At 44.8% G+C, this 19,940-nt stretch overlaps 2 protein-coding genes across 4 annotated transcripts in view; one reads left to right on the forward strand and one right to left on the reverse strand.

Moving 5' to 3' along the window:
• The window catches only part of SLC25A12 (solute carrier family 25 member 12), a 65,521-nt gene extending 58,613 nt beyond the window's left edge, over positions 1 to 6,908 (forward strand). The window contains exons 14-18 of the mRNA XM_044418387.1: positions 459 to 599; positions 2,767 to 2,905; positions 4,213 to 4,371; positions 4,539 to 4,629; positions 6,288 to 6,908. Of these exons, the coding sequence (XP_044274322.1) occupies positions 459 to 599; positions 2,767 to 2,905; positions 4,213 to 4,371; positions 4,539 to 4,629; positions 6,288 to 6,477 (720 nt within the window). The 3' untranslated portion in view covers positions 6,478 to 6,908. The remainder of the gene's footprint in view (positions 1 to 458; positions 600 to 2,766; positions 2,906 to 4,212; positions 4,372 to 4,538; positions 4,630 to 6,287) is intronic.
• Positions 6,909 to 12,792: 5,884 nt separating this feature from the next.
• DYNC1I2 (dynein cytoplasmic 1 intermediate chain 2) overlaps positions 12,793 to 19,940 on the reverse strand; it is a 39,761-nt gene continuing 32,613 nt past the window's right edge. For all 3 annotated transcript variants that reach the window (XM_044418388.1, XM_044418390.1, XM_044418389.1), the window contains 4 exons: positions 19,110 to 19,254; positions 16,436 to 16,576; positions 15,336 to 15,461; positions 12,793 to 13,547 (listed from right to left, as the gene is read on the reverse strand). In XM_044418388.1, the coding sequence (XP_044274323.1) occupies positions 13,434 to 13,547; positions 15,336 to 15,461; positions 16,436 to 16,576; positions 19,110 to 19,254 (526 nt within the window). In that variant the 3' untranslated portion in view covers positions 12,793 to 13,433. The remainder of the gene's footprint in view (positions 13,548 to 15,335; positions 15,462 to 16,435; positions 16,577 to 19,109; positions 19,255 to 19,940) is intronic.

Genomic DNA, 19,940 nt, shown 5'->3' on the forward strand with positions numbered 1-19,940 from the left:
CAGCAGTGCAAAAATACAGGGAGTGATCTAGAAGAGCAGAGGCTCAACAAGCAACATTCTTAGGAAGACACGGTCTCCACTTGGTGCTGGAAAGAGGATGCCGCTGGAGCCGGGTGGCCTCCCAGGGAAGGCCGTTGGCAGCAGCTGGCCCGTCACGCGTGGCCTTCCTGCCTCCACATTTCGGTGGCTCAAGGTGTTTCGCTGAGTCAGGCTGCAGGCACTGAGCCAGTGGGAGGGGAGTGGAGCCCCTGCCCACCCTCAGCTTCCGAGCCAGGGGGTAGCCCGCAGTGCAGAACGGCCGTGGGGTGCTGCCCTACAGAGCAGCAAGCTCTTTGCAGCCCAGAGCCATTGGCCGATCCTAAATAACGAGTGCGTTGCATTTGTGGGGTCGCGAGTGGCTGGTGAAGAAATGCTCTTTGGGGGAATCACTGATCAGCGTGATTTTTGTGGTCCCGCAGGCAGGAGGGTCGCAGGTCATCTTCACGAATCCCCTGGAGATTGTCAAGATCCGCTTGCAGGTGGCAGGAGAAATCACCACTGGGCCCAGAGTCAGTGCCCTGTCTGTTCTCAAGGACCTGGGGATTTTCGGGCTTTATAAGGTACATTTTTCTTTTTCGGCACTCTACCCAATCAGTTTTGCACTAGATTTACCTGAAAATAAAGCATAAGAGAAAACGAGGTTGCTGTGCATGTGCATGGATGGGGAGGAGACATCTTTTCAGATGTGAAAACAATCTCTTCCTGCAGGGTAGCCCCACAGTCAAAAATGGAGAGAAACTCACAGTTATATTAGCGGCAGTGGGGTGCACGAAAACACGCCCCCGCTCTCTTCCGTGGGCTTTTATACTGAGCCGCAGGGGTTCCGGCACTGCAGACCTGCCAGCTTCTGGCATGGATTTTTTCAGCCAGGCGGCGAGGGGGGGGGGGGGAGGGACAAAGTTTCTCTCGCTTCCCTTTTGTATTTATTTGTCCAAATTGTCTTAATGTTCATTTTTGTCTCTGTTATCTCTATTGTTACATTCGCAGCAGGCTGCGCTCTTTGTCTTAGTAATGCACCCACAGTGAATCAGTGGTAGAGTTGGGCAGGATTCAGATCTTTAAGAAGTTAAGTGATGGGATTTGTCAATAATAAATTCCATTTACAAAACAAAACCAAACAAAACAAAAAAGCCAACTGCAAAAGAGCCAGGGCCAGAGCTGTACTCTCCTCAAGCAGAATGCCAGTCAACAGATTCTTTCCCTGCAGGTCTACTTGCTTCCATCATTACAGATCAGAGGTAATGGAGCAGAAGCTATTAATTTTCTTAAACCAGGAAGCGCGTTTCTGCCGGCCCCCTTTGTCAGTGCAAGGGGCTAATACACAAATTGGACTGATACAAGCAGCTGTGCCCTTGTGAAATAGTGTTACATCGTGTTTATTTACAGCCTTGTGCTGACACCTGTGTAAATTTGCTTCTGGAGGGGCCGCTTTTCTTCCGAAGTTAGTCGATTAAGAAGCAAGCAGCTCTAGCGTTTTCCTGTAGGCGGTTTAGTGACTGGAGCAAGCATTCGCAGCAGCGTGTGGGGGGGAGTGGGGGTGGCTCGCGAGAGGAATGCAGCGCTGCAGTCGCTCGCTCGACAGGAGCCTTGTGTGGGTCGCTGAAAGGGCACCCAGGCAGAGCTGGAAGTGGTGTGCAGGGTTGGAAGGCACATCCTTTGCTTTGCAGCCTTGGCTCCTGCAGGATGGAAGGCGGTGCTGTCAAGCCCAAAGCCACCCCTGACAAGCCCCTCTGCTGGGTGTGCTTGGCGATTTCACCCACAGAGCCCTGGGCCTGCTCTGGGGTATTGCTGGAGAGGTCGCTAATCAGAGATAAGTCTTAGGTAGGACTGACTGTCCAAAGGATGGGGAAAGGCAGTGGCTTTGAATGCGGCCCAGGAAGGAAGGGGATGCCAGCTCCCCCCCCCCCCGACGTGGGCCCTGTTTGCAGGCCACAGGAGGCCGCCGTCTCTCCTGCTCTGGGACATCGCAGATGGAGCACACGGGAACCAGCATGCGGGCTGCGCCCCTCTCAGGCACTGCCTGCTGCCACTGGGCAGAGCTGAGCTCACCAGGGATGCTCCATCGCTTGGCTATTTCTGGGCTACCCAAGCACAGGATGGCGGCTTGCTGAGAGGACCGCACGGCGTTAGTGCTCAAGAGCGCATCGTCCGTTGCAGCTCTAGGTTGTCTCCCCCGTGACAACCTGCAATTCTGGATTCAGGCATCAGGCTAAACGACCCCACGGAAGGGTCCTTCCTGGTTTGTTTTGGCTCAGTGAGGACATTTGGGGGCCAGCGTGCTCTTTTGCTCTTGCCCATTCGGAAGGCCGCCTCCACACCAAACCAACATAAGGGCTGGGTAATAGCTCCCCAGAGAGGTGTGCCTGGCGAGGCACCGAAGGTGGTCTTGTTGGAGGGGGGGGCATGGCGGGAGCCCCTCCTTTCCTCTCTGTCAGTGCAGGGCCCTGCCAAAGTGCTCTCGGCTCTTGAAACGTCTCAGTGGCAGACTCCGAGCGGGTGCAGAGCCCCTCTGTCCGCAGCACACACAGAAGAACTCTTCATGGCTGAGCCCCCGGGCATTTTCCTTGGGCCAAATGGTTCTCTCTAGGCTCTGGGAGAAATGGGACTCCCGCTTGCACCTACACCTGGGAATTCCTGGGTCGCTGCCCAACAACCTGTGTGTGGAGGCATTTGGCTTTCTCCTGTGTCGGTAACTGACTTAGGGACCATTCTCTCTCCCGCTGACAGGGTGCCAAAGCATGTTTCCTCCGAGACATTCCCTTCTCTGCCATCTATTTTCCTGTGTACGCTCACTGCAAATTGATGCTCGCAGATGAAAATGGCCACGTGGGAGGGTTCAATCTCCTTACAGCTGGCGCTATTGCAGGTAACTTTACGGCGTAATTTGCAGACTGTGCTCCCTGAAGCCCCCAGCCCCGTCCCCATTCCTGACAATCGTTAATATTCATCAGACCCATGTATAGGAAGCTAATATACTATTGTATCTAACTTAATCTAAATTTGATCACTTTTATCCTTGGTGGGAGGTAGTGTAATTTTGATGAGAGCTAATTACATTTGCATAATGTGGATAAACAGCTTAATGCAGCTCAGCAACTTGTAGTCAAATTTGGCCTGTTGGCCTCAACGGGGTGGGGTGGGGGGTTACGGTTGTTTCAAAGCTCTCGCATTGGAGACACTTTTCGAATTTCAAGGAAGCGTGTCTGCCGAGGAAAGTAAAACTGACTGAGCCTTACTTTCCTGCGGCTTCGAAGTCCTTAATCTGAGAGCACATGCTGCACAAAGGGGCCTTTCTCCTGGGAGGACTTCAGATCCAGGTGCACGTTGGTGGAAAGCTAAATTTACTTTGCTTGGATCTCAGGAGGAGATGCTATGAAAGTTCTTCCACAGAGGCAGAAAGCCAGCATGTGGCCCAAGCTTCCCTTTCCGGGGCGTGTAGCGGGATCGCTCAGAGGCTTCTACTTGCAGTCTCCCCTCTCCTTCCTTCCCCACGCTAGCCCTCAGCCAAGCACAGTGCAGAGCATCCAGGCACTTCTAGAAACAAGGAAGCCCCCATGCTTCCTGGGCAGGTTGAACTAGCAGCCTGTTCCTGGCCAAGCCTGCAGCAGGACACTGTTCCTTGTGGGGAGAGAAACAAAGTCTAAACTTGGTTTGCAGCAGACAAAGCCCTGCTGGATGGGAATTCTGGGATTTGCAGTCCAGATGCCCAAAAGACCACCAGGTTGGGGAAGGCTGCAGTAATGATACACACATAACACCAAGTTTTAAATATTGACTAGTTAGCCACGTCTGCTTGGAGCAATGTCCTGCGTTAGGAGAAACAAGGCCGGTGGGAACGAAATTGTGGCCCCAGTGCTCTTGGGACCACTCTTCTCAAATACTAAAAAGTCAGCACTTGCTGTTCCAAAGAATACCTTTTCAGGCATGGCCATATAGTCAACTGCTGCATAGCCAAGGTGCTGCCGGTTCTTATCCATGTGGCTCTGTGTGTCTTCTGGCATGAGGCATGAAGCTGGACGGGAGAGGGGAGAGGCGAGGAGCAGCTTGTTGTCTGCTTCATGGCTGGCTTTAAACAAACGGCTTCAGTCATCCTTCGAAAGCCTGAGGCCACATTGGAGCCAGAGACATACCGCTGGTGCTTCGTCTCACTGAAACGCTCCTTCCTCCCCAAAGGCGTTCCTGCTGCTTCCTTGGTGACCCCCGCGGACGTCATCAAAACGAGACTGCAAGTAGCTGCTCGTGCTGGGCAAACCACTTACAGCGGAGTTATCGATTGCTTTGGAAAGATCCTTCGAGAAGAAGGCCCTTCTGCTTTCTGGAAAGGAGCTGGAGGTAGGAAAAGTATCTCACAGATGGGGATCCCAAGAACCTTGGCCCATTTTAATTCATGTTCTGAAATGGTACAAGCACAGTGGGCCAAGCCGCATAGCCAGTTCCAGCTTAGTGGACTTCCAGGCCTCTCTCTGGGGGTACAAGTGGTGTTTTCTTCCATTCAACAGCCCGAGTGTTCAGATCTTCACCCCAGTTTGGAGTGACTCTGGTGACCTATGAACTTCTCCAGCGTTGGCTCTATGTTGATTTTGGAGGCATGTAAGTATAATTCGTTGTCACCTAAGTCTTGGTTGAAGCAGGACCCTCGCATTGGCATTGCTGCTGAGGAACCTGCCAGGTATATGTGTTTCAGGTGCACAAAGCATTAGAACACTGCAATGTAGCCTTCCCCAATCTTGTGCCTTCCAGACATGTTTCGACTGCAACATCCCAAATTCTCAGTCAATGGCCCTGCTGGAAGGGAATTCTGGGATTTGGAGTCCAAATGCCTTGAAGGCCACCAGGTTGAGGAAAGCTGCTGTAATGATGCACACATAACACAGAGTATTAAATGCTCATTTTACCCTTAGCATAAGCTTGTAGCAAAGAAAGTGCCATAACTCATTAGAACAATTCAATTAGAAGACTGGGGAATCTTTTCCCCCCCACTTCCAAGCACCAAGAACTAAAAACATTTGCTTTTAATGGCAAAACAACTTTCTTCAAATACAGGCTGAACCCAGCATTTGCTCCCACTAGCAGGGTCACGCCCCAGCCTTCCATTCTGGCAAGGATGGGAAGCTCTTTCGCTTTATCTCCCCCTCTCCCAGAGCAGGTTCCTGGGGACAAAGGGGGCTGCCAGCAAAATGGGGCAGCACCAAAAATGGCTTCCTGCCAGGTGCCATCCGCCCCAGTGGAGGCGCTTCACTGCATCAGAAGCATTCAGTGGCCATGGCTGCACCCCAGGCTATGGCCTTGGAGCATTTCATGAAAGCAGTTTCGGTCACTACCTCACCCTCTTGTGAAAGACTTGCCTAAATACTAAGTCATGGTATTCAAATCCACGTTCTGATAAGTGTACTAATGTAATTACAGTGTGTATAGTGAAACCAAAGGCCACAGTGGTCTTAAGCATCACGTGCTGAGCCATGGTTTCTGGGATGGTGTTCAGGGTGTATCTTGGAGACTCTTGAACCAAGTTGTGGGCTGCTCGAAGGTTTCAGGTACCCAGTGCAGTCTTGACTAGCGGGAGCCAGCTGTACAAAAGGCACCATGGAGGGGAGGCAGGGAGGCCCTGGGCCCAGCGGCTGGCCAGAGCCCAGCGAGGACATTTTGCCTCCTGCTCCTGGGCCCAGCTGGCCAGCTGAGATGGCCCCTCCTGCCCATGCTGGGGCAAGGCCTCAACAGGGAGAGGGCTGCAGAGCCATTGAGCCATCAGCCTGGAGCCCACACGGCACCCAGCTCATCCTTCGCTTTCCCTGTGCAGGGAAAATGAGGGACAAGGCAGAGCTCCTGCTCCCCTTAGGCCAAGGCTTAGCAGGCTTTTGGAAGCCCTGGCTGAGCACACGGTGTGCAGTCTTTGCTGTGGCTGCACGGGGCAAGCAGAGAACAGCTGGTGCCTCAGCCAGGGCCTTGACGGGGTTAGGAAGTGGGTTCTGCCTCCAGACCTCATCTGGTCTGCTGGGGTGGAGTCTGGGACCCCTGCCCAATCCATTTCGGGCAGTAGTCTGGATTGTCTTCCACGCCTAGCCTAGCAGGTGATCAGACGTGTTAAAGCCAGTGGTGCCAAAATTTGAACAAACAAGGACCAGTACAGGCAGAGGCCTTTACGTATGACGTGGGAAGTGACTAGTGCTATACAGGATCAGGTTTACTGGCATAATCCACAGATGCTGAACTCTTCCAATTTTCTGCCTGCCCTCCACCCCACTCTGCAGCAAACCCTCTGGCTCAGAACCGACACCCAAGTCTCGCATCTCCGGCCTGCCTCCTGCTCATCCTGACCACATAGGTGGATATCGACTTGCTACAGCTACCTTTGCTGGGATAGAGAGCAAGTTCGGCCTCTCTCTTCCAAAGTTTCGATCGGCAGGTGTCGCCTCAGCCCAGCCCAAAGCAGCAGCTTAATCCTGAGCTGACCTTTCAAGCCAAACAAACTTGGTGCAATGGACAGAGAGCTGCAAATAATACTCTGCTTCTCCAGTCAGCTGCATGATGCTCTAGCTGGATGGAGAACTGCCACTGAATCACTCCTTTTTATAGAAAACGCAGCTAATCATTTGCACACAGGAGACTGATTCAAGCTTTAAGTTCTATGCATAGACCTTTCCTCCCATCCCGAAGGCATGAATTAGTAAAGCAGGGCTTGGCTTTGCACAGCTTGCGCTCCATGTTACTGTACATATTGTACATCTTTGTACAGAGACATCACCATGGCACTGAAATGCAACTGCATTTGTAGAAACAGGTATTGCAGTTCTAAATCGTTTGAAATGTACAGAATGTTTTGAAAGTGTTTTATTAAAAACCCTGTGTCAATAAACTTTATTTAAAACCAATGTGCTGTAGTTTGATTTTTTTAACTTATTCCACCATAATCAAAGCAAGTGATCAGTCAACAGAATAATGTTGCATTATTCCAGAAGGAAGCAAAAAATGATCTACAAAACAGGATAAATAAAACTCTACAATGTTTTTATTACAGACTAGCTAGAATCAAGTGTATGCACATGCTGGTATGATTATAAACAAAAGGAACCATGGGGCTAGCCATTGGTTAATTGAGACAATTTCAAGTACTGCATTTCTAGAGTTATGTCAGCTACATTTTTAGGGGGAAAAAAGTCCTGTAATTCTGCATGTCAAACAAGGAAGCAGATCTTTAGCAGTCCATCAGTGCTGCCCTTAGGCAGTAATTGAGCAGTTCCTGGGCAGAGCAGCCGTGTGGTGGCAGGGCGGCAGCAGCAGCCACCTCTCTGAAAATGGAATCGATCTTGTTTGGAGAAAAATGGGGCCCAAGGTGCAGATGCAAGGAATCAGTAGAATTATTTGGAGGGGGAAGCGACAGCAAAAGGAGGAAAGGAGACCTTACCCTTTCTGGTAAAGGTCCCTCTCTATATACAAAATAATGAATTCCTCAGATTTTAAGTATGCATTGTGTCCCAAGTTAAGAGTCACATGCTAGTTTGATGTCATTGAAAAAAGTATGCCACCATTTACTTAGAAAAGTCCCAGAGCAGCTAACAAACCACAAAGGGCAGCTTACTATTTAGTCAAAAGGGCACCATGTAGTGCATTCAGTACTAGGCAATCATTGGTTGGTAGAACATAAGAATGCATGGAGCTGCAACAGGACGGTTCTCTGGCCCCCACAACCCTGATCTCAGAAAGTGGGAGGTTGAAATAGGCCAGGTTCAAGAAGGAAGCTGTCATCCTTAGGAGAGCCCCTCGTAAGGTGAGGTTCGGCACTTTCATCTGAGCCTTGAAATGGATCAGCAACCAGATTACCTGTTTAATTACTAGGATGATACGTTTGTATGTTACTAATAGGCTATCCCCATTAGGAATCTAGTAGCTGCAATTGGAAGGAAGTTTCTGAAGTCTTAGACACACAGCATCTTCCACTAGTTGAGGCCTTTCTTTCTTTGCAGCAACCTGACTATGGCTTTCTCGCAGCTTAGGAAACTACAGCATGGACCACCACAATGGCATGCTCAGAATAAAGTACAATCTGAAACCAGATTGAAATTTTTGGGGTGCGGCAGGAAAGGAGCAATTAACCCAGCAGTTTTCAGCTGTGTTCCAGTGGGATGGGCTGCAGGCAAGGCTCATGTCTCCGCTTAACCAACTAAGAGATGCCTATCCAAACTAAGCCTCGGTCTGCACCAGGCCACTGTACAGAAATCTAACGAACTACACCCCTCCACTGCTTCGGTCAAGAAAGAGCAGATACTGTGACAGTGGCACATCCTAGTTGGGACATGAAGAATTGTACTGTACACGTACAGAGAAACCACTGGAGTTGGTTAAAATTATGAAAGGACACATATTATGCCTAACCAGTGCTGGTTCCCATGAAGTACTAGTTCCCATGAAGGAACTAGTGCTTCATGGGATTTGCAAGTGATACTTCTACTAAGAGCATTTGCCCTTTTTGCAGCTACATCACATTGTTGACTGATACTTATTTTGCAATCTATGATTCCAAGATCCAAAGGCAGTGTTAGTACCCCCCATCTTGTAACAATGCATTTGGTTTCTTTTTCCTAGATGTAGAACTTGGCTACTCGATTTCATTCTATTGTTTTCAGCCCAGCATTCCAACCAATCAAGATCACCTTGAACTTTGTCTTCCAAGGTGTTAACTATCCCATCCAGTTTTGTGTCATCAGCAGATCAGATAATCATTCCCTGCACTTTCTCATTCAAACCATTAATAACAATGTTGGAGACCACTGGGCCCAGGACTGAACCCTGAAATACCCCACTTGTTACTTCTCCCCACTTTCAGAAGGAGCCACTGCTGAGCACTCTCTGAGTCCAATTCTGTAGGCAACTATGGATCCACCTAATTATTATTCAATGTAGCCCACTTTTTGCTAGTCTGCTAATCAGGATGTCATGTAGCACTTTGCCAAAAGCATTGCTAAAGTCAAGATAGATTATGTTCACAGCATTCCCACTGTCCATCAGGGAGGTTACCCAATCAAAAAATGAAATCGGATTAGTCTTCTCAAGAACAAGTCTGGCAAGATTTGTTCTTGAGAAAACCATGTTGGCTTCTAGTAATCACTGCATTGTTTCCAAGGTATCTGCAGACTGACTGCTTTATAATCTGCTCCAGAATTTTCCCTGGGATTGATGTCAGATTGAGTGGTCTGTAGTAACCCGGTTCTTCTTTTCCTTTATTAAAGATTTGGACAACATTAACCCTTCTCCAGTCATCTGGCACTTCCTCATAATTTCCTTCATGAATTCTCAAAGGTAAAAGAGTGCTCCTGAGAGATCTTCTGCCATCTCCTTTCTAACTCTAGGATGGAGTTCACTGGAGATTTGAACTCATTCAACCCAATTGAACGACCCTTGGTCATTTGCCTACCAATCTTGTGCTGCCATCCTGCTCCTTCATCTTGTACTTCATTGGAGATGTCATAGATCTTTGGGGAGAAGACTGAGTCAAAGTCAGAATTGAGCACTTCTGCCATTTGTCATCTGTTATCATTGAGTAGTTGAACCGGCATTTCTTTCCTTTTACTTCAGACATAACAGAAGGTGGCTTTTTTGTTGCTTTGAGCATTCCTTGCTAGCCTGATTCATCCCTAACTAAAGTTTTTATATACCATGCCTCACTAAAAAGCCCCAGACAGTAGTGCAATGAAATAAAAGTGCAGCACCAACTTTAACCTTCCTGACACCATCCCTGCAATTCTGTGCTACCTGCTTGTATTCTTCCTTGGTAACCTGGCCTTCCTTTCTCTTCTTATACATGTTCGTTTTGTTTACAGATCACCTTTAAGCTTTTTGTGAAGCCACATGGACTTCTTGTCTTCCACTAATTTTTCTTGTTGGAATTGTTTGTAAGCGTGCCTTTAGAATTGTTTTAAAAAAATTCCCACCCGTCTTGGACACCTTTTCTTATTGGAGTCCCTTGCCATTGGACTTATCATTGTTCTGAGTTGATTACAACTAGCTTTCTTGAAATCCAGGGTACATATTTGCCTACATTTGGCTTTTGTTTCCTTTAGAATCAAGAATTCAAGTATGGATAGCTGCCACTTTTGTCTACTAGGTCTCATCCCTTTTGGTTAGTATCAAGTCAAGGATAGCCATTCTTCTTGTTCCTGCCTCCACTTTCTGTTGGAGGAAGTTATCAGCAACACAAGAGATGTTAGCAATCTCTTGGAAGTGCCCTGTTCGGAAGAAAATGTCTCCCAACAGGTATCAGGGAAATTGAAGTCCCCCATAATGACAACATCATGCCTCCTTGAAAAACACTGGCAATGTGCTTTCAGCCTCGTCTTCTCCTTGACTGGGTGGTCAGTAATACACTCTAACCACCGTGCTTCTTTTGCTCCTTTCTCCATTTATATTAACCCATATGCTCTTGATGGGGTTACTAAGCTCATCCTCCTGTACTTCTGTGCAGAAATATGTACCTTTAGCATATAATGCAACTCCGCCTCCCTTTCTGTTCCTTCTGTTCTTGAACAGGCTATATTCCTCAGTTGTTGAATTCCCGTCACAGAAGTCATCCCACCAAGTTTCAGTTACATCCATCAGGTTGTATTCACCCTCCTGTATTAAGAGTTCATGTTTCCCATGCTCTGCACATTAGTATATAGATATTGAAGACCATGTGCTTTATACTCTAGCTTCCCTCCTACATTTTTGGAAGACTATAATTGTGCACTGTTGGAGCTTCTTTCTCTGTTGCAGTGCAGAAGTCTTTGTTGTCATGCCCAGGTGTGCTTCTCCCTCCACTTAGCATTCAATGTAAAGCCCTCCTGGTAAACTTCTTCATGCTGTGGCCAAACACATTATTTCCAGTCCTTGTAAGGCACAACCCATCCCTTGCCAGCAATCCATCTTCCAGGAAGTATAGACTGTGATCCCAGGATGCAAATCTCTCACGTCCACACAACTTTCATAGCAAGGCATTTGCTTGGAGTATTTTTCTTTCCTGGTCTATTCCTCTTTCAAAAACTGGAAGTATTGGAGAGAAAACTATTTGGGCCCCAAGGTTCTTGACTTTTCTCCCTAAAGCTTTGAAGTCTGACATGATGTCTTCAAAATTCAGCTTGGCAATGTCATTTGTTCCCACATATATAAGGAAGGGATACGTGAGCCTTGGGAATTTTACAGTTATATCTCTAATCTGTCCTCCAGGAAGACAGTAGACCTAATGAGTCCACAGGTCATCCTGACAGACATGTGCTTCCATCCCATGCAAAAGGGAGTCTCCCACAGCTAACACTCTTCTTGTTCTTGCAAGCCTTGGTATCATTGCCACTATTTGGCTGACCTTTGGCCTCTTGTTCAATGTTGAATGGGATGGCTTGCAGTTCTTCTACAGCAGGCTGCCCTCCAGTCTCATCCTCAAGTAACTGAAAGTGGTTCAAGAGTTCCACTGCTTCTGCCAGTGTAAAGTGCCTTCTAGTTCTTCTGCACCTGTCACTCTTTTCCAGGGAGTTTCCTCTTCATTTTCCCATCCCATAGGATTCTCTTCTGCCTCAGCTCGCTGTTGCACTTCTAGCCTGTGTAATACTCTTAGTGGTTACAGCTCCACCACTGTCAAAAAACTCAGCTTCTTTCATTACTTTGAGGGTGGACAATCACTGCTCTGGTGCTCTTATCTTTTCTTCTAACAGGGCTACTAGCTTGCACTTGTTGCATGTGTAGATCATGTTGACCTCAGGTAGGAGAACAAGCTTGGCTCTTATCCAATAAATTTTACCTGTAAAATGATTGTTAAAAGTGTCACAGTGAGCAACTGATGGTGCTAAAGATAGGTTAGGAGACAATGAAGCTTGAGACAAATCTCTTACCACCTTAAACAGCTCTGCTGGACATGAATTTGCAGAAACCGTATGAGCAGAGAAGAAACCCTTCTTCACTGCTTGAATGACCACCACACAGGAGCAAATGTTTCATCAGAGATGAGACTAGATTTCCACCATTGGCACTATAACCCAAGCCAGACTGAATAGATCAATAAGGAAGAAAACATCAAGTGAAGAAACCATGTGTTTGTTCAACACAGAGCAAAGTTGTATGAAAAAAGGAAGAAGAAAGTAATGTGTTTAAAGGTAAAGAAAATGTTAGTAAACCAACAAAAAAATAAAGTAAATGCTAAGTATGAAAGGAGATTAAAAATATTATGCTTGTTTTTACACTGTTCTCCTTGTAGGGTGTTAAAGAAATCAGATTAGGGTAAGAAAACTTGTAAAAGGCAGGAAGAATGAAATAACTGGATCATCCTGATACGCTAAGTTAGAGTGCAAGGAGGCATAGGACATTACGGTTTTAGTATTCCACTTATTGGGTAGCCAAGTATTAATTGTTCCAAGATGCTATCGCCATAATATGTAAATTTGGAAAGCCTGCTTTTTTAAATTACATTTACATGTATTCCAGAGTGACAGGAAATCAGAGAACAGGCCATCTGCCTGCACAAGACTAGAAATTGTATTGCATGTGTTTCATGCAAATTAAATGGAATGGTGTCTCTATTAAAACAACAAACAATCAAAATCCCCAGCTGGATTACAGATTACTGGAATGTCACAGACTTTCAAAAATGCTTATTTTTACTTTAGGCAAAGCAAGTAAATATAGTTACGAAATACAAATTGCACAGATAGTTTGGTTATTTTCCTCAAGGTCCTCCTTTGCACAAATTATTGGCAATTCTGCCCCTTGAAAGATGAGTCTGTAAACAGATGCTTGTGAGAAAAAGCTCATGTGCTGTTTATTTATAAAGAATTCTTACTATACTACACAGATTTAACAAAAAATCCAAAGTACTAAGTAGGTGTTTTAGAAAGTTTCCATTACTAAAAAAAGGGTTACATATTATTTTTAACCATATACCTGACCAACCACTGTAGCCGGGGTCGTATTATATAATAATTATGAGAAAGGTTGCTGTGAACAGATGCATGCATAACTCTTAAGCGGCTCCATAACACTTTCCCCCTTTAGAAGCGGATGCTCAACGTATCACCTGTGAGTTTAATTAGGGTAGGCTCTTATTTAGAAACATACATAACTTATGTATGAGACAGTTATATGCCACTTCAAGTTGGACAAAGTAAGGAACTTTAAATATACAATGGGTTAGTGTTTCAGTAGAACATACTCCTTGCCAAGTCAGGGTAAATAATAAGTTACTGACATTCAGATTAAGAATGTGTGATTTAGCTAGTAAAAAGCAACTTTGCAAGATCTGTTGCAGTGATCTTCAGACACTTTTCAAATCCAGAGTTTACTCCATTTTCATCTTCAAGTTCTGTGGCAGACTAATGAATGCTACTGTTCCAAAGCCCCTTTTAACCCATTCTGAAATTCACTGGTATCCAAAAGACTTAAGAAGGAATTCGGGTTGCTGCTTCCTCTTCAGCATCAGCTCTGTTTGCATTAATTTCTGCTAATGTCCGACCGAACCGTGTCCATTCATCATTTCGGGGAACAGCAATTTGCTGTGGAAGAAACAGTTACACAAAGGCATTAATACACACGCATGCATGCACGCACAGCTTTGTACTCCTTGTCTTGGACCCAAAGAGCTATGAACAGAAGGCAAATGTGCAATAGTGTGGCATCTATATGCAAGATTGTGAGTTCTATTACAGCAGTGGTTTCAAACCTCAGGCTGAGGCTCCCAGTCGGATGGCCCTTGCCCTGTCCCCACCCACTGGCCCCCAACTTTCCCTTCGTTCACAAGGATTTTTCCTCCTTGCAGAGGCTGAAATGCCTCTCCTAAGGCTTAGATACTGGAAGTAAAGGATTCAGAGAAAAGTAAGCGGGTATTTTGGTTTTAACCCACTGCTGGAATGCCATCTCCACAGCTTCTCCGAACTTGAACTCAGCCCTTGGGCTGAAAGAAGTTAGATATTCCCCCTTCATTACAGTGTAAGTAATTATGGTGGAAAGAGAGATATAGGTCATAAACAGTTCTTAACATATTGTGTAAATGGAAGAACTCCAGCTTTGGAATCACATTTCTTAACTTCTGTCAGTTCAGAACAAATTTTCTACTAACAAAAGGCCACTTTTGGATCAGCCATGTCTCTATCACAAGTTGTGAACCTGGATGCAGGATACTTTCATTCAAAATCACCATGAACATCAGTAATATGCTCTGAATTCTTTCAGTGGTAAAAATCATTTTCAACAGCAGAGGGGAAAACTCCAGAACCAAAAGAATATTGTCTCAGAAAATACTAACAAGGAACACCAACTACAGGGGATTGTTTAAAAGATACAGGTTGTCCAAAATTTGATCACACTTCTACCAGAGGTAGAGTTTATGTAATTTTTGTTGCGCAATAACTGAAACACACAGTGGTAGCAGATCTTGTTAAGAATGTGGTTTTAAAACTGAATAGAATATGGACAATGGCTTGTTCTATTTTCAATACCTGGAAAACAATGGATACGGGCTTTGGCCACTTTTACCTTGGCATCTTCTTTTCCAGGATTAGTGGCAGGTGGACCTGCCCCTTGAGCCAAGTCTGGCCAAATGATTACTGCTCTCTAGCTCTTATAAACTGCCCAGCCCCAGAAGGAAAAGGGGAGCGGGGATGACCAAAACTCTGTCAGTGGGGCTTGGTGGAAGTGCCCACCAGCAGCAAAATTAAAGGCCAACCAGGGTCCTTGAAAAAGGCAAAAATGGGGTATACATAAATAAAACCACATCCACTTCAGTAACATTTATTTGACTATTAGAATGCTAATTGTGCTGTAGATAATTGACATTTTAGTACCACTGAGCAAAGTCAAAATTTTAAAACCATACTCTCTAAAATGAGAGAATTAATACCTGATTCCAGTAAGTGCATGTTATCATTTGAATTCAAATATTTTGCAGAGGAACTCTATTGAGTTGCTGCTCACTAAACAGAGTCCTCCGATCTTGGAGGCTTCCAAGATTCTTCTACCCTGCCAAGCTACCCTCCTTTTAGAACTTCTTGCACTAGACAGGAGTCTAAGCCTGTCCACCGGGGCCAGGCTGATAGGAGAAGGGAGGAGGGGTGGGCTCTCTTCAGAAGAGCAATCCCTGTGCAGCTTTCTGTAGTGGCTGAGAATGGGGTGGCAGTGAAGATGTGAACCAAGATCTGCAGTTCCAAGGATACAACTCCATGGCCTCAAAGGTGAAAATCCTCACTATCCTGTAACCCTAACCCCTCAAACCTTATTAAGGGGCCTTGGGGTCTGTACCCTCAGAGAAATTTCCATTTTGTTAAAGCTTGAAGAAAATTACTTACCTCGCCAACATCATAAATTACTATCTGTCCTTCTGAATCTCCAACTGCAATTTCTCGTCCAGAATTTGTCCATCTAACACGATTAAGGGCAGGATTACCTTCCACAGTAATGCTTGCTGTTGGCACCTATACCAGTTTTAAAACAAATGTTTTTAATAATTACAACTTGATCAGGATTTACACCATCTTCAGAACTTTACTAATTTAATCACAAATATTAAGACAGTAACATGGGCATTACATTTTACCAACTATTCTTTGCTTAACACAAAAGGTGTGGGAAAGTACTCTGCCTTTGAAAAACTGAAATGCCTGTGATGCACTCACACAACACCCAATACACGTGGAATGTTGGTAATGACAGGCATTAGCCAAACCTTCAAAGATAGCCCTAAGTTACTGTGTTCTTCCTTGTCTAAAATCTTGCCCAAGTATGTTCAACCTGAAGTACATTATACTTCAGTATACATGTATTATATATACATAATATACAACCCAAACAAACATGTCATAATTACAGTGAGAGAAAGGCTGTTTTTCTGCATGCAAGTAATACACTTAACTACGATGTGGTACTTTAACACATTCACTGCTAGTGCCATCCTTGGATTTTGTGCAGTGCCAAGCACAGTGCTGGTGCTACTAGCAAGTCGACGTGCAGATGCATGAAGTGGTACTAAAAGTGTCTCGCTATGTGCCGAGGGTATAAGCAGTGTGTGTTTGTGAAGTATGAGGAAACTGCCCTCAATTCAGAAGGCAGATACCTGGGAGAAGAATCAATGCAAGAAGCCAACACCAGAGCCAGTCAGGGTACAGAAAGCAAGGAATATGGATTCAAGGGCAAATGGTGTGTGCTGTCATTTCTTTTCTTGCCATTTAGAACGACCTCTGACTTCAATATAAGTTGATATAAGTTGACAAGCCAGCTGCTCTACAAGGTTGGGGCAACAAGAAACATCTTTGCTCCTCACTTTCTCAAAGAACTGGAATCAGACTTGTGGTCTTTTAGTAAATGCAGCACCTGTTTCTGAACGTACTTTGGAAAAAAGGAAGTTGAGCTACTTTTTTGTGTTTGGAGCATACAGTAAATCCTGCCTTACCTCAGTATCGTTGTTCAGATTCCACAGGTCAAGCCTCCCCATTCCATCCACACAAGCAAAGAGAGCAGGATGAGTGGGTGACCACATCACGTCATAAACGTAGTCTGAGTTGTCTTCAAATGAGTACAGAGGCTTGTTGTTCTGCAAGAAAAAACAAACACTACTGACACATTTCAGAATTCTCAAAACAAAAAGTCACAAGCTAACTAGAGAAAAATAAATATAATCCCTATCCACGTTTCCAGGTTTGACAGTATTTTTTCTTACTAGGGAGCTTCTTAGTAGCAAAGACGGGTCTTTCTCCAGCAAGGAATCCTAACAGCAAAGGGCAGCATCCAACGTCAGTGCTAGTCTAACTGAAGTCCCATTCATTCCATTCATTCATTCATTCATTCATTCATTCATTCATTTTTTGATTTATATCCTGCCTTTTTCCTACAAAGGGCTCAAGGCAGCTTACATCATTCTCCTCCTCCATCTGATCCCCACAACAACAACCCTGTGAGGTAGGTTGGGCTGAGAGTCAGTGACTGGCCCACAGTCACCCAGGTGGCTCCATGGCTGAGTGGGGACTAGAACCCAGATCGTCTGAGTCCCAGTCCCAGGCTCTTAACCACCACACCACACTGGCTCTACTCTAATGAATCTACTCTAAGGAGGCCTTACACTGGATGAAACCATGTTTTAAGCAAAATTTAAACCCTGCAATTTTAAAGGACTGTCCAATATGGAGAAAATCTTAGAAGTGCACACCTGAATGACTAAAAGTTGTAAGACAAATACAAAAATTACTCCTATAGGGTTTATCATGGAGAAGTGAGAGTACTGCCTATAAATGATTTTCAGCACGTTGACCCTCTATTAATTGTGATTTCAGCATTAAATAGCAGTGAATGCAGATTGGAAATCAAGTAAGTAGCAGGAAGGAGGAGACTGGATCCATATCTAAGCAAACTACCAGCTTTAAGAGATACGCATTCTCAAATACGACCTATAACTAAAATGTACTGACTGGGCGAGGTTGCATGACATGCCCATCTACCTTGCAAAGAGCCAACCCACCATGAATGGTTCATGAAATAACTCATGATACAACCCAAACAATACAGTGGAGTCTCTCACTGGTTTGTTGTCCAGTTTTTAAAATTTTGTCTGAGATCTGAACACGTTTTCTCATTTTTTAAAAATGGAATTTTCAGGAATCTCACAGGTTCTACGAACAAGTGATTTGTACAAACAATTTGACAGCAGTTGGACAGCAAACTGTCAAATGAAAAGTAAAACTACGACATGATCTTTGCTGGCAAAAGGGGACAGCATATAGATTACCCCCTTTCCAGTGAGATTTTATATTCTTGGGGCAGGTGGAATCTGACTAGTCTCAGTGTTCCTTTTCTGAGCCTCCAGGTGCTCGGAAAAGTGGAAAAGTTCACATTATCCCATTTAAGGGAGTATGGATTTTTGACAGTTTTCAAAACTCAGGTTTCCTTTTAAAATGAGATTTCTGAGACTGCTGATCAGGGTTTTTTTGACAGAGGCATATGTAGAATTCATGGCTCATGCAGCCCTGTCAAAAATGCTGATAAAATAACCTATTTATAGCCTTGCTTCCTCAATGGACAGTGCCTGTGTATGTTCACAATGACATGGCACTGATGAGGGAAGACTGTGCATTTCAGTCCTGAAAATCCAGGGGTTGAATAAAATGCACAAATTTTTGGTGGAAAGACTAATTAAAGTGGTTGATGAACCAGTGACAGCGACTTCAATGTGTGGCTCAGGCACTTTGAAGGGGCTGTCACTTCAGATATCATGAAAAACAATACCTCTGCCCCATAAAAAGGTAAAAGGGTAAGGAAGCCGCAGTGACTGCAAAAGGTGTGATGGCTGATTCGGGGGAGAATGAACCAGCCGCAAGGTGGTGCTTGGGCAGCTGCTGGAACAGGTCTCACTGCTGCGGGACTGGACGATTTTGACACCAGTGGCAAAGGGCTTGGGCTGCTCTTGCTGAGAAGCTTCCTCATGTCTCTTCTATACCCATAACGAGGTTGGTTGTCCGGGTTCAAGCAACACAGCAACCAACTGCAGGTACAACAATGTCCCATAGGGCTGGGTGACTTGCTGCTCACCCTGTGGGAAGCCGTCCAAGTTCAGATGTCATGTTAACCTGTTATGACTAGAGCCATGTCATGCAAACCCAGTCATTAGGAACTAACTGCTCGTGAAACTACAAGGTAGCATAATTTAGTATTTCTTTGCTTAGCACACTTCATATGACAAGAACAACTTTGCAACTTTTAGCACAGTATTTTATTAGAAAAATGCTTTGCCAAAATGCAAAAGAACGATGGAAAGTCTCCAGTGGTGGTTGTAGGAGACCGTGAGGATATCCATTTTCATTTAAACTGCCTCAACACTATATGAAAAGGATGAAGAACAAGAGGCTGAACACTTGTGATGTCTATCTGCTTCACACAGATGCAGCTTCACTGCTGTATTTCAATCATGTATTACCAGTACTGATGCTACAAACTTCTAATCAAACTTACTGCCCAGTAAAAATATTAATGTTGTTTCTTATTTACAGAAGATTCTTTTCTAAACAGCCCCAAAAATTCACTATATACTGTAAATGTCTATTGGGGAAGCAGTTACACATCTGAAGTCCAGATACCTTGGTTGTCCACAGCTTTACTGTCCAGTCAAAAGAAGAAGTGACAAAGAGATGGGAAAAGTCTACAGGTCCAACTGCTGCATGGCAATGGATACCCGTGATTGGTCCTTGGTGACCTTCAAACATCTCACTGATTCCAGCTTTGCTGTTTTAAATATATACATGCATGAAATGAACTTACTTTGAAAGAAAAATATTTATGCAGAAGTCTAGGTATATGTTTGTAAAATAAACAGGGCAAAGAATTTACTCACTTATTTGCTTTTTCAAACAAAATACACAAGAAGTCTTTGCCAAACTCCATGCACCATAGCTGTGGGTTTTAGCATTTTACAGAAAATTCATGTATTAAAATCAATAATGTACACATACATAGATGCCATTAGAGGAAAGAAATAATGCTTAGGGAATGTGATATTACTATTTCCTTAAGGCCAAAAGTAAACTCTGAGATTAGCTAAAATTAAGAAGCTATTGCCTTCTATGGGCATGGAGCTTTTGAAGATACACTGTTTCCAAGGCAATTTTCAGTCTCAAAACAGGGACAATGCTTCCCCAAATAGTACCAGTACTAACTAAATGGAAGATCCCCCAATTTCAGTTAGTTTTGACCCTAAAGTGCTATAAAAGCAAGGGTTGTATGTGATACAAGATCAGGGCATCAATTTCATTTAAGAAAGCAATTGATAAGGCCAGACAATTTCAAAACAGATTGAACAGCAGGAAACATACTGCCCAATTTAAGATTGGCGCGTGATGCTACTGTACAATTATCTACAAAAGTGAGAGTTGGAATGTGAAACTTCAATTCAAATGGCCAAAATGATGATT

The sequence above is a fragment of the Varanus komodoensis genome, unplaced genomic scaffold, assembly GCF_004798865.1.
Source record: "Varanus komodoensis strain SLA01 unplaced genomic scaffold, ASM479886v1 scaffold9, whole genome shotgun sequence".
In the NCBI taxonomy this organism is placed as follows: Eukaryota; Metazoa; Chordata; class Lepidosauria; order Squamata; family Varanidae; genus Varanus; species Varanus komodoensis.